The 14,580-nt window shown below is 47.9% G+C and overlaps 1 protein-coding gene across 1 annotated transcript in view; it reads right to left on the reverse strand.

The window, feature by feature from the left end:
• LOC114051689 (serine/threonine-protein kinase TNNI3K) overlaps positions 1-14,580 on the reverse strand; it is a 336,380-nt gene that overhangs the window by 309,602 nt on the left and 12,198 nt on the right. The window contains exons 3-4 of the mRNA XM_027874115.1: positions 11,524-11,609; positions 9,309-9,406 (exon numbers count right to left, since the gene is read on the reverse strand). Of these exons, the coding sequence (XP_027729916.1) occupies positions 9,309-9,406; positions 11,524-11,609 (184 nt within the window). The remainder of the gene's footprint in view (positions 1-9,308; positions 9,407-11,523; positions 11,610-14,580) is intronic.

The following is a 14,580-nucleotide window of genomic DNA, read 5'->3' on the forward strand; positions in this document are numbered from 1 at the left end:
GCCTTCCCTTCTTCCCTCTCTTCCTTCCTCATTCCCTTTCTTCCTTTCTTTCCTCCCTTCCTTCCTCTTTTTATCCTCCACCTTTCCACAAGTATTCTACAAGGAATTCTCCAAAAGGGGAACTCCCTCCACCATTGCACAAGAAGCCAGTCTCTGCAGTTGATGGTCTGGGAGAGTTGCCTATAATATTGACAAGGTAAATGACTTGTCCAATGTCACCTAGCCAGCATGTGTCAGGGGCAGGATTCACACTCAGGCCCATTTGACTTGGGAGGCAGCTCTCTTTCCCCTAGGCCAGTATTATTGAGGCAGCTAGGTGGTGTAGTGACAGAGCAAGGGACCTGGAGTCAGGAAGACCTGAGTTCCAATCCAGCCTTAGACACTTACTAGCTGTGTTACCCTGGGCAAGTCAGTTCACCTCTGCCTGCCTCGGGTTTTTTTTTTTTTCATCTGTTAAAAGGGGACAATAATAACTCCTATCTCCCAGGATTGTTTTGAAGATCAAAGAAGATAATAATCAGTAAGCACTTAGCACAGTGCCTGGCATATAATAAATGCCATAAAAGTGTTAGCTATCGTGATCATTATTTTTATTGAGAGAAACAAACCCCTACAGGGATTTTCTCTTCTTCGTGTCCAGGAAGAAGGCAAAGGTTAGGGAACATGAGAGTGGGAGGACCTTCAGAGGACAGGGCACCTAACTCCTACTGAAACAAGAAAACCAGGCTCAATGAAGTGTTCCTGAAAGGCGCCCTCCACCTCCCTCCAAGGGCGATCCTTTCCACTGTTAGGGCATTCTATTAATTGTGAGTGCCGTGTGTGTGAGTGTGTGTGTGAGTGCATGCATATATGTGACTACGTGTGTGAGCGTGTGTGTGTGCATGTGAGGACGTGCGCGTGCATGCGTACGTGTGAGAGTGTGTGGGAGAGAGTATGCATGCACACGTGTGTGTGTGTGTGTTTACACGAGACCTCTCTTCACGTCTCATACACTGCTTCTAGCCCTGTAACTGGGGTCCAGCTAAACAATACTCTTCTTCCATCTGATAGCCTTTGGAGGTGACTGAAGTCAGCTGCCATGTTCCTCTTAAGGCTTTTCTTCTCCATGGGAAGCACGTCCAGTTCCTCATTGGACCCACATCTCCTGTGTCCTGGAGCTCCTTCACCGGACCACTTACCAGCATCCTACCGAAAAAGCAGTGTCCAGAAGTGTATGCAATATGACCACATCCAGTACAGCTGAACAACCACCCCCTCTCTGGCTTGACTTTTCTGTCCTTTCTTAACGGAACGTAAGACCTCATTACTCAATATCACTGGGACTCTGTTGCCATACAATTTACCTTGTAGTCCACTCACGGTGCCAGATCTTTTTCAGATCAACTTCTGTCTGGACACACTTCTACCATCTTGTATTTGTGAATTATTTTTTATTCAATTCTCAGATGTTAACGATTCTTCTAAAAGTCTTCACAATACTTTACAATATATCTCAATCAAATTTCATCTGAAGTTTCAGACTTGGTCCAGATACGTAGCCTGCAGGGTTCTAGCAGCGACACAATCTTGAAAACAGCAAGAGATTATTTTACAAACTATCTCATGGAGGAGAAAAATAGATGACGTTATTATCCCCCAAAGGGTAATTTGTATACCCGGTCCATATGCTTGTTTTCTCGTTTTCAGACAATCTTTATCAGAATGAACCAGACAAGATAGAAGGCACTCTTGGTGAAGATATGAACAGAGAATAATCAAGCTTTCCAAATTATTGTGTAACAGAAGCCACGCCTTTACTTTTGCATAGGAGTACAATGAAAAAATGGTCCTCTTGTCTTTGGGGTTTGTTGATTATAAAAACAAACAAATATGGCACTTGGCCAAGAAAGACTCAGTCTGGGAGAACCTCCTCTCATAACAAAACTCTCACACCCGTGTTCCCATAAGGGATGAGATGAGACTATGGATCCAAGTGAGGCGTGAACCAGGTCAATGTCACAGCCTGGTCAGAAGTCTCAGTGGCCCCCTCTCACCCTCCCTCTAAAGTGCCCATCAGCCCTTTGGGCCTTTCCCGCCCTCTGCAACTGAGCTGCAGCATGATTCTAGGATCATTCTGAGTTACTGGACACTGCAGCCAAAACGCCTGACTTGCTCTTCTACATACAGTAGGCACTTAATGAGTGTTTACTGACCCCATAATGTAACCTTGGGCAGGTGACTCCTCCTCTCTGGGCCTCAGTTTCTTTTCTTTAAAATGGAGAAGCTGAAAGGACCTAGTCTAGGGGTTCTGAACCTTTGCTGTTGTTTCATGGACCCTCTGGCAGTCAGGTGAGGCCTCCGACCTGCTAGGAATAACTTTTTTTTAAAAAATTCATAAATGAAGGAAATACAAAACTTGACTTCATAGATGTACCTCCTCTGAAATTCCCTGGGGCTCTGGGCACCCCAGGCTGAGAAACCCTCCTGTCTAATCCTCTCCCTTTACAGTGGGACCAAGGTCCAGTGAGAGGAGAAGCCTTGCCCAAGGCTGCACAGGCAGAATTTCAGTCCAAATCTAACACTATAGCCATTCAAACCAGCCGTCCCAGCCCTAGAAGCCTGCTGGCTATTCCTCGTCTGAAATCCTCCAACCTTCAGGGCTGAAGCAGTTCTTGGTGTCTAGAACACAATATGTGCCCACCGCCATTTTCTGGAATCCCAACTCCCTCCAGACCATGGCTCTCTGGCTGTCCTGTACCTGCTCCCTCTGGAACTTACTTTGTATTCTATTACACAATAAACAGTTTGTGTTAGATCTACCACCTCATGTAAATGTTCTACCCTCTAAACAGAACATGAGCCCCTTGAGGGCAGGGAATATTTCCTTTGTGTCTTTGTATCCCCTACCAGGGGTGGGGAACCTGCGGCCACACGTGGCCATCTAGGTCCTCAAGTGGGGCCCTTTGACTGAATCCAACTTCACAGAATAAATCCCTTTCATAAAAGGATCCTGTTCTGTAAAACTTGGACTCAGTTCAAAGGCTGCACCCAAGGACCTAGAGGTCCACATGTGGCCTTGTTACAATTCCCATTTCACAGATGAGGGAACTGAGGCAGGCAGAGGTTAACTGACTTGCCAGGGTCACACAAGTAAGAAGTGTCTGGTCTTCCTGACTCCAGGTCCAGGCTCTTGCCTCTGCTCCTGGGGGGGGGGGGGGACTGGTCCTTTTGGCAGCCTTCTGAATGTTTAAGACGGAGAGGAGCTGCTGACCCCACTGACAGAGGGCATCCCCTCACATGGGAGTCCCCTGCCTCCGTGAAATCCCAGGTCTGCTCCCTACCCCATCCCCTCCACGTTAGGACAGCGCAAAGACTGTTCTGAGCCGGTTGGGCAGAGAGGGGAGTAAAGCCACAGAAGTCCTGCCTCTGCCCCCAAAACATATTAAAGTCTCTTTGAGGACAAGGGACTGCCCAGGTCGGTGAGGTGAAGAGCATTTAGTTCCAGGCATTAAAACTTAATGGACCAGCGAGCTCCCTCTGGTACACCGGGTCCTGAGCAGAAGGAGCCATTAATCAGAATAAGCACAACCATTGTCAAGATCATTCTCTGCCTCAGTCTCTCGCTGAAATACCGCTGAATCTGTTTTCATCAAAGTTATTCCCTGTTAAGGGGATATCCTGCCTTTGTCAGGAGATTTGAGGGAGGTGGCATCTGTGAAGACTGCGTGGGAGAAGCAGGAGGTTTCACCAAAGTTGGAAGCCAAGCTGCTTGGTGTGTGTCAGATTTACTCTCTTGACCTTGCAGCTGGATGGTGCAGTGGGTAGATCCCTAGACTAAGACCTGAGTCCTGCCTCAGATACTCACTAGTGGTGGGACCTTAGGCAAGTCACCTAACCTACGTCTACCTCGGTGTCCTCATCTGTGAAGTGGGGACAATAATACCACTTACCTCCAGGGAGGGGATGTTGTGATGATCAAATGATATGAGTGAAAGTCTTTAGAAACCTTCAAGTGCTACATAGATGCTAGCTATTATTGTTATTTCATCATAAATATCATATTATTCCAAACAAGTGCACAGACAATGACATACAGAGTAGCGAGGGCTGGACTGGAGCCAAGGGAGGCCTGATTTTTCAAGCTGTCACTGACACTGATCACAGAATCTCAGAGTTGGCAGGGACCCCAAGGGCATTCCCTGAACAGGAATTGGCTCGTAAGCATTCCCGCCACACGGTTATTTAGCCTCTCCACAATGCTCCCCAGTCAGGGGAAGCCGCCATTTTCCCAAACTTACTGACCGGCCGGGTGACCGATGGGTGAATTACAGACGGACTCCTCTCAGCCTCACCGTCTTCATCTCTAAGGGGACAGACAGGACGTGCAGGACCCCTGCCACACCGTCATCTAGTGGTAGCACGGGGTCATCTTTGAAGAACACTTGGGGCCTCCGAACGGCCGGCTAAAATGGTGTACGTATTTAATATGGACGGAATGAGGCTGTTCTGGGCCAAACTCTGGCCAATAAAGAGGAGCTCGCTGCCAAAGGAGAAGTCATGGGAACCTTTGAAGAAGAAGGATTTATTGTAGAAAACGTGGAATAGAACTCTGTGTTAGCTACTGAAAGAAAGGAAACAAACATTTATGGAGCTCCGAGTCTGTGCCAGGCACCATGCTCAGTGCTTGACAGATATTGCTTCGTTTGACTTTCACAACAACTCAGCGAGTTGGGTGCCACTATCATCCCATTTTAGATCGGAAGGTGGAGGCGTTGGGTTCGAACCCAGGCTTTACCACTTACTCTGTATGTGTTTGTGTTTATGTGTGTGTGTGTGTGTATGTGTGTGTGTGTGTGTGCGCACGCGTGTTCACTCACAGGTGACATCAGCCAAGTCATTTTATCTTCCTGGACCTCAGTTGTCTCATCTGTAAAACAAGGGTGTGAGCAGAGAACCCCCAAGGTCCTTTCTGTTCTACTCGCAGAATCATGGAATGTAAGAATAGGGAGGGCCATGGATGATGGGAAGTCACCCACACCTGCCAGATCCCCTCCAACAAGCTGCCAAACAAGGACTCTGCCTGAATCTCTGTCTCCATAATTCCATACTTTCATCAATTCTCTGCTTCCATAATTCCCTTCCAGCCTCACCTCCCCCCTACACAAACTCTACATTCCAGCGGATGAATCCCCGCACCCCCTTTTTGTACCCACGTCTTCAGGCTTCCTTCTATCTCTTGGATGCAGGAAGGCCAAACTTCCCTCCTCGCCCATCCCTAGACGCCCCCGATGCCCTCCACTTCTCTGTTGACGTCTTCCTCTTACTCCAAGCCCAGCTCAGATGCCCTCTGCTCTCTGAAACTTCCCTTGATTCCTCCGGCTAATTCATTTTATTTTGTCCTTCCCACTCCAGCACCGCACCCACTAGAGCACAGCTCCATCTTGACTTAAACTTTGTGTCATAGCCTCCAGTGATGCCTCAGGGTCTTGAAGGGAGCAGTTGTGGTATTCTTCATCTTTGTATTCTAAGTTTCCAGTACAGTGGGCAATTAATGAATATTGCTTTAATTTATTGGCTGCAATGTAATTGATGAACTTATATATGATTATGGAGGAAATGTGAAGGATTGCAGAAGTGGGCAGATGTTCCCCTTTTTGAAAAATAAAAGACAATGAATTTTTCAGGCTTTAGAAAAGTGAAGCTGACTTTGATTCCTGGAAAAATCCTTCAATATGTTATTAAAATGAAGGATTTTCTGTATTTAGACAGGAAAGTTGGGACCACCAGGCTCCAAGAGAATCTGATCAAGGAGAAGTCGTGTTGAGCTGACCTCCTCTAGTGTCACGGCGCGTCCATGAGCTTGACTGATGAGGTGGAATACTGTGATCAAATGTGGATGTGTGTATTCCATAAAGGTGCTGGCCAAAGTCTTTCATAGACTTCGTACTCGTGTACGTGCCCCATAACCCCCAGAAGACAATATGGTTTTTGAGGACGGAGATTATTCCATTTTTTTTTTTGCCTTTGTATCCCCCGTACCCAGTGAGCTCTGATTACTGTGGATGTTTCACATCCATCAGATATTTTGTTCTTGGGATGTTCATCAAACATCCTGGTGAGATGTCCAGTGGAGATTTGGTGATGTGTGATTAGATATATAGGTTTGGGAGCCATATAATAATGATGATGATGATGATAACAACAATAATAATTATCTGCAAAATGATGATCATTGAATATATGGTAGTTGATGAAATCACCAAGACAAGGCCTAGAGACAGAGAAGAGGAGGGCCCAGGATGATGCCTTGAGGGACACCAAGTCAGACGGGAAGAGATTGATGTTGTTCTGGCAAAGGAAACTGAGGCAGAGCTTCAAAGAGTTAGAGGGAGAACCAGGAGGGAGCAGTGACATGAAAGAGATCACAGAAGAGTAAGTATCTGGGAGGAAGGAGGATGCCTAGAGATCAAGAAGGATGAGACTGCAAGTTCAGCACCTATGCACAAGTACCTCACTGTCTCAGAGCAAAGGGAGGGAGTTCAGAGAGGCAGATTTTGGCCATATATGAAAGGAAATGCCCTCACAATTAGAGCAATCTGAAAACCGAATGGCATATCCTGGGGTAAGTAGTCATCGTGTTCCATCCCTGGAAATCTTTGAGTAGAGAAGAGGTGACCAGTGTGTGGCTAATATCTTGGAGAAAATGACTGTTCAGGCCCACATTGGACCAAGTGGCCTTTGATGGGAGGTCCCTTCCCCCTAGAAAATTCTTTGTGACACACTAATTCACCATTCTCTAAAGTTCCTTTGTAATAGGAAATGTGTTGGTATATATAGAAAAGTCGAATTATCTGGCGTCTGGTGGCAGTACAACGTAAGTACAACCATGTTAAATGCTGCGTATTAACCGCTCCCATTTTTCAATATGAAATATGATTGGTCATGAGCTCTTCCCATTTGCTGGTCAAATATTCAACATTGGCTGAAATGGTAATTAAGTGAGAAGCCAAGGTAAGTATTGTTTTTAAGATGCGGTTTGGGGAAAGTTAGCGATTCAAAGCCTTTCTTTCTTTTCCATCCAATAATCAATGCCTTACACTCTTGATTAATATGATACACCAACTCAGTATCTGTCTCAGTTATAAAAACAATAATCCTCCAATTCCTTTACCTGCCATTCAAGGCTTTCCAAAATACTACAAAAGACTGACTGTCAGTTATCTGATCTGTTCTCCAAAGGGCCAGTGATTTGGGGAAACTTGAACATTTTCTTTATAAATCAAATGTTTTGGGATGACTGTACGCTCTCCAGACTGATTAATTGAACCTTGCATACTGAAAAGGGAGGAAAAATAGTACAGATGTGCAGGAAAAAGCTGCTGCAGCAGTTTCCAAGAATTCTAAGGAAGTCGATCCATCAGAAATGCAAAGTCGTCTGGTGGATGGATGGGATAACTTCTCCTCCATCTCGGCAGCGCAAGCGTGGCTTCATGTGAAAGCAGGGGGTAGGGCACGAGGCCTCTCGAGTTCCCTGGACTAGAGCCGTGGACTGACTCCCCCAGGCCTTTCCTAGGTCTTTTCATGCCTTACTCCCCTACAGGGACCGGGCAGCTGACATAGTCTCCTTCAGGAGCTGCTCCTCCCCTGATTTTCCACGTCATCTCCAGACCCCAAGCATTTGCACTGGCTGTAATCTAACCAGGAATGCTGCCCCTCTTCGCCTCCACCTCCTCCATTCCGTGCCTGCCTTCAACACTCATCCCAGTCCTGCCATCTCCCAGCAGCTTCTCCCAGGCTACACGCCCCCGGCCTCCGCTTTCCTCTGTAATCACCCTCCATCTGCACTGTCTGCTATCAGACTTGGGGCACAAACCTGGCCTACGGAAAGCACTTGATAAGCCCTGACTGACACTTCTTTTTTGTCCCTTCCCATGTTGGACTCATGCCTTCTGAGTAATAATAGCCATGGGCTTCATGGTCCCCATTTGGTATCCATCACTTTGGAGGGAAATGGCCAATGCTTAAGGGTCAGGTAGGCGGACTTCTTGCTAGCTTCTAGACGATGCTAAGCATAATCCCAGCTCCTCCCAGAAATGATTTAGGAAGCAACAGACCCCGGCACACCAGGGTACGACATCAGATGGCATCTGCAGGAAAGGTAAACCTTCTGGATGTTGTCTTTGCTTGGAAAGGGGTGAGCCCGTGCCTGGGGCAGGGCTAAAATGAAGCATTCCCCCATCGGGGGAACTGCTGTTCACAGGGTTCAGCCCCGGGGGTCGGACCTGTGACACCCCATCGTCAGCTCCGACTTCCACGTCCCAAACAGAACGTCCCCCAGTTCTCTGCTCCCCTTTCTGACTTCTCTGTTTCCAACAGTGACAACATCGAGCACTTACTTTCCGGAGTCCAAACCTGGCACGTCATCTGTGAGGGCGCCCCGCTCCTCTTCCCCTCCCTCCCGGACCGCCCCCCATTCCAGGGTCCATCCCATTTCTGCCCCATCACCCAGAGCCAGCCTCTCCTCTCTTTTCCACTGCCGCCCCCCTCAGTTCCAGCTGCCTAGACGGGCACACTCGCCCCCTAAAAGGGCTTCCCCTTTCCTCATCGCTGTCCCTTCATAGCATCGACAGGCCAGCGGTCCTTCCACGTGTAAAGTCCTCATCCAAGATCTTCAGAGACTTCCTACCCTCTACCGAGGGAAGGGTGAATTCCTTTACCTGTCATTCATGGCTTTCCAAAAATACAGTCTGCCCCCGGCCTGCCTCTCCAGCCTTATCCACTCTAATTCCCTCCCACGCAGGCACTCTGCCACCTTCTGCCTCTGTGACCTCGAGAAAGTAACTTCAGATCTGGGGCTTCAGTTTTCTCTTCTGGCTCACCATGAGGCCCTTTCTAGCTCTGAATGTAGGTCCCTCTGCCAGCCTGGGCTCTAAGAACGGTGGCTCCTTCCCCAGTCTCTGGGTAATCAGGGCCCACTACACCTCCTTCCACAGGACCCTCTTGAGGCAAGTTTCCAGACCAAGGGAATTGGGGGAATTTCGGGAGCTCTAGAAGTGCAGCTTCATGGGGAGCTGAAGGGAAAAGAGCACCCTGAATGTGAAGAGAACGGGGTGCCCGGAACTTCAGGATGACAACACAGCCCCCAGGTTATGACTGTGGCTGAATACAAGGGCTCGGATGAACCCAAGTCTCCCGGGCTCTCTCTGCACTAGAGGATTAGGGGACAGTGCGCCTTCCCCAGGCCTGCGGTAGACCAGAAAGGGATGGCTCATTGCGTGCCCGCCCCTCGGGCTCCCTGTGTATCATGAATAGACATGAACACAACTTACCACGTAAACGGCCAAGTGCAGAGCTGTAAATCCGTTTCTTGTCAGGCGAGATGGGCGCAGCCCTTTTAACATGAGGCTTCTCACGTGGGACTTGTTGCCTTGGATGAGAAAACGGAAGCAGGCTGATTAAATACAGAAGGCTAAATATGAGTTAGATGCGCAATAAATGTTCATGGCGTGGAAGTCAGCCATCTTCTTTTTAGGTCCTATCAGCCCTGGCTCCCTTAAATGGAGCAAGTCCTCAGGTTTGAAAGGCCCCTTCTTGGGTGCTTTTATGCACTTGGCCTCCTCATCCATGGTTGATCAGGTTTATCTTAATTTAGGGAAAGGAGAAAACAGACCTAGGACACGCTGGCGAGTGTTGCTGGGGAGATCACGGGGAGGAGGGCCAAAGTCAGGTCCCCGTGATCCAGGCGTCTCCATCACACATCTCCACCGTCTGAAACACAAAGAGCTTCCACTCTCCTTCCTAGAACCTCTATCAATCCACCAACTAGGTATGAGTACACACATTACTGAAGGCACCAGGGCTTGTGGTAGAAGTCAGTCAGTAGGGCAGGTCCCAGGTCAGAGGCAGAGAACTGGGGGGAGGGAAGGAGGAGGGCACCACGAAGGGACGGTCTTGTTCTACTTCTTCTCTCAGTGGCTCTCATTTTCTCCCTACCTTCCGCATAGGCGTAAAATGTTCTAAAAGTGCCTACCACACCTTTCCATCTTTCCATTTTGATTTCCCTACTGCTCTTCTATTATGCTGCCTTCTTCCCCATCCAGCTGCCCAAGTGTCGCCTTGGGGAAGAGGTCGGAGGACACAATCAAAAGGAGGGGGTGTGGCCTAAGGTGGGGAGTATTGTCAGATAGGGCAACAAGATTACTTGGTCAATCAACAAGCATGTATTGGGCACTTACTAAGCCAGGTACTGGGCTAAGTCTGGGGGATGCAAAGAAGGGCAAATGACAGTGCCTGTCCTCAAGGAGCTCACAGTCTACTCAGGGAGACAACCCGCAAAAAGCAATGCACAAGCAAGACACAGGCAGGAGGAACCAGAGAGGATCTCGGAGCAAAGGCACTAGAAGTGAGGAGGGGGGAGAAAGGTTTCCTGTAGAAAGTGAGATTTTAGCTGGGACCCGGAGGAAGGCGGGGCAGCCCAGAGGTGGGAATGAGGAAGGGAAGGATTGCTGGCATGGCGGACAGTCAGAGAAAATGGCCAGGCCAGGGAGCAGAATGACAGAGCGGTGTGTGCGTGTGCGTGTGCGTGTGTGTGTGTGTGTGTGCGCGTGTGTGTGTGTGTGGAGGAGGGACAGAGTGGTGTGTGTGTGTGTGTGTGTGTGTGGAGGAGGAACAGAGTGGTGTGTCTGTGTGTGTGTGTGTGTGGAGGAGGGACAGAGTGGTGTGTGTGTGTATGTGTGTGTGCGTGTGCATGTGTGGAGGAGGGACAGAGTGGTGTGTGTGTGTGTGGAGGAGGGACAGAGTGGTAGGTGGGTGTGTGTGTGTGTGTGTGTGGAGGAGGGACAGAGTGGTGGGTGGGTGTGTGTGTGTGTGTGTGGAGGAGGGGGAGGGTCAGAAAAGAGCCAGCTCACATTCCCAAGTGACTCCAGGAAGGAATCTTTGGAAGAGGGGAGGGGGCTGTTTGTTTCTCTCCTTTCTTTGCAGCCCCAGGCTATTAGAACCTGTTCTAATGGTTTAGGGTGCAGCCTTCGCTCTAAGATTTGCTCCTGCCCCTTCTCTCTCCGTCCTAGAGTGGTTTATTTATGTCTGGTGCCCTGCCATTAGAGCAAGCTCCCAGAAGGCAAGGACTGCTCTTGCTTTCCTTTGCTCTCGCTGTCCTTATTAAGATTCCTGGCACAGGGTAGACCATTAATAAATGTTTGCTGATTGACTGCATGACAACATTTTGGGTAAGACTTAAAGTGTCTCTGAGTTTAAGATCTGCCTTTTCCTTGACTGGCAGGCACAATTCTGGGGAGGAAAAAAAAAAGAAAAAAACCCGTCCTTTAGTTTTCAGATAATCACAGGTTTGGGACACATGGCTTCTTCCACTCAGAACTAAATCAAGCGGACTATTGGTCTATTGGTTTGCACCACAACTAAATGTCACTGGAGTCTGAAGGGACAAAGCCAGGCACAAGAGGGATGGGACTAGAACGGGCTCGTGGTCGGGTCAGCGCTGAGGGAGCGATCACTGAGAAATGGGAGAGCAGCGCTCGAGGTACTCACCCCCACAAATGCAACCCAGATGAAGTAAAGACAGCCCATTTTCGGTGCGGTAATTTAAATTGACTTTGCTGAAGGCTTCATCAGAGCTGCAAAGAGATTTTACAGATGATCACATATTTAATCTTTCAATATATTGTCTTTCATTTGGAAAATTATAGAAGAGAAACCTATTACTAAACTGCAGAAACACTTCTTTTCCCTCCTCGTTGCTACCTTTCTGCATACAGAAATCGGATTGGAGATGTGAGCAGAGGTGAGTCACCTGTACCTCTAAGCAGGCTTATGTCTCTGTCACCATCTGCTTCTGCATCTACTCCTTTCTTTTTGACGTTGTCCTCTGTTTACATTGTATACATCACACATGCACGCTTACACTCGGTCTCCAGCTCCCTGAGGGCAGGCACATTGTGTTTACCTTTCTTTCTATCCCCAGTGTTGGCACCATGCCAGGCACCAAGTAAGCACTGAAACTCTTCAAGGGAGTGTGAGGTGAACAGTAAATGTTAGAAAAGGGGAACGTGTTTTTCCCAAGACATAGAAACTGCACACACACAGTCTAGAATTGCCATTTCTTCAGGGGAGGAAACTCCTTGGGAAGGAAATTCCCCTTACCAATGCCGATGGGGATCTGCTCTGCAACTCAGAGTCTGAGAACAATGCTTTGAAATGATTTGCCCAAGGTCACAAGACCTTGAGGTGCTGGAACCTAAGGCTGGCTCTCTACCACTAGGCTGCTCTGCCTGTCATGCTGCCCACGTTTAAACATAGTAAGTATGTGGATATGTGTGTCCACGTACACATTTATGCCTATATAGATATGACATGAGTGATCGATCCCCTTCCGAGACCAAAGGCTCTGTTATCTGCCTGAAGTTGGAGGGCTTTTTAAATAGGCCAGAGACAAGCTAGTATTGACTTGGGAGGCCGAAGGTCTGATGGATGCTGCTGGAAAATGCCAAGGGAGGCCCCTGACCGCAAGACATCAAGAAACTTGAGCTTTAGGTCCCTTTCGAAGGCTGCCGGAAGCTCCCTAGGGCCATCTTCTGGGGAAGGAGAAGGGAGAAAGAGTTCTCTCTTGGGGAGGGGCACAAAGGCAAAAGTTTTATTAGTGGAATCTTCTACATCCTTCCTTTCTCACTCAGACCTCTTAGGAAGCAATAGTGCTTCTGTCAATGCAGTACAGAATTCGGAGTCAGAGCACCAGGGTTCAAATCTCAAATAGACTACTTACTACTTATGTGACCTTGGGCAAGTCAATTAACCTTCATCTGCCCCAGTGTCCTCATCTGTAAAATGGAGATAACTACATCTCCAGGTTGTTGCAAGGATAAAATGAGATATTTGTATGACCTTTTGTAAACCTTAAAGAACTATATAAATGCTTGTTAATATTATTATTAATTAGCATGAGTTACATGAAGATTTAGAATAGATGAGCTTTCCCATTCCTTCCACCTCTAAAGCAATGATCCTTAATCAAAATTAACCCCTGCCTTATATAATCTTATAAATCCTGACCTATTCAGGGTATAAAGATAATGGATTTTAGACAGAACTCATAATGTTTTTGAATTTTATTCTTTTTCCTGACATCTTAGTAAGCACCCTTTTGAAATTACTCATATTTATGTCTATCACTCATATAATATCTATGTAGGCATAAATGTATACATGTACACACGTATCCACATACTTATATTGAATTCAAATCTGACCTCGGACACTTACGACCTGTGTGACCTTGGGCAAGTCATTTAACCCTGTTTGGCTCAGTCTCCTTATCCCCACCCTGTAATTCCCTGTAACAGTTGAGTCATAGGTCCAGACAAATAACATTCTATGGTAAATTGGGGCCGTTACTGCTTGATTCCATTTTGTGGTTCCCCTTGGGTCCTCTGGGCTGAACTTGGAGAGTTGGGTTTACATTTACAGGATGGAGCCAGATGTCCTTGTCTGAATCCTTCTGTCATAAGAACGTCCAGCAGGGCTCGGCATTGTCTCGCCCTTGGGGAGGGAGGCTAAGGAGCCGGCTAGGAGACATTCTGCTCCTTCTTTCTCTCTTTCTTCTCTAAAGCCGGGGGAGTCTGTGTTGTCTCATGCTCAGTCAGTCCTCATTAGGACTCTGAGAGGTATTAATTATAACCCATCCCAATCCTCTTTATAGGGGAAAAAAAATCTGTGCTTGATATTTTTAGGTTATTGTGAAAAATACCATTTCAATTATGCAGGAGTCATTTTAAAAGAACTAAATTGTGTTGAAGGGAGGGTGTTCCCCCCATGCCCCGCTTCCCCACTTGAGTCAACAGGGTCACAGAAGGCTCAGAAAGCCTAAAGGAGGTTTGAAGGAGCTTGTCTACAAGGCCGCAACAACCTGGCAGAGCTCTCTGAGCAACCAGACAAAAGGTTCGGGCCTTGGCACAGAAGACAGCAGGCTGTGGCTCCAGAAAGGAGAGAAGCCGGAGCTGGCCACCCTGATAGCTAGCCCAACCTCATCCCCCTCAGCAGAGAGGACACCCAATGGGAGGGTTCCCACCCAATCTGTGCTTCACGACGCCCGACGAAAGCGAGCCCACCCCCTCCCATGGAAGCCCACTCCTTTTGGGATGGCTCTGACCAGGAAGACACTGGTCCCTTCTCCCAGATGAAGTCTCCCTCTCTGCCGAGTCTAGCCATTCTACCTCATTTTCTTTTTCCTTCTTGTCTCCAGACTAAAGGACTCCATATCCTTTGATCAATCTTGAAAAGGTAGAATCTCGAGGATCTTCTCTAGCCTAGTTACCTTCTGTTCTGCTCCAGTCAATGGACTTTTGTAGAATATGGCGTCCAGAAACAGACGCACCATTCCAGGAGTGAGCTGAGCAAGGCCAAGCAAGGGAGCAGACAGCTCCTTCCCATGAGGCACTCTGCCTCTCTTAAAGTAGGCCAAGATCCTGTTGGCTTCAGTGGCTGCCGTATCACATTGCTGACCTATTGAATTTATGATGCGTGAAAACCTCCCTTTTTCACAGAAACTGTAGTCTACAAGTAGCTAGGGGGTACCCTAGTGAGCTGAGTGCC

This window comes from Vombatus ursinus, unplaced genomic scaffold, assembly GCF_900497805.2.
Source record: "Vombatus ursinus unplaced genomic scaffold, bare-nosed wombat genome assembly UNPS02014804.1, whole genome shotgun sequence".
NCBI lineage: Eukaryota > Metazoa > Chordata > Mammalia > Diprotodontia > Vombatidae > Vombatus > Vombatus ursinus.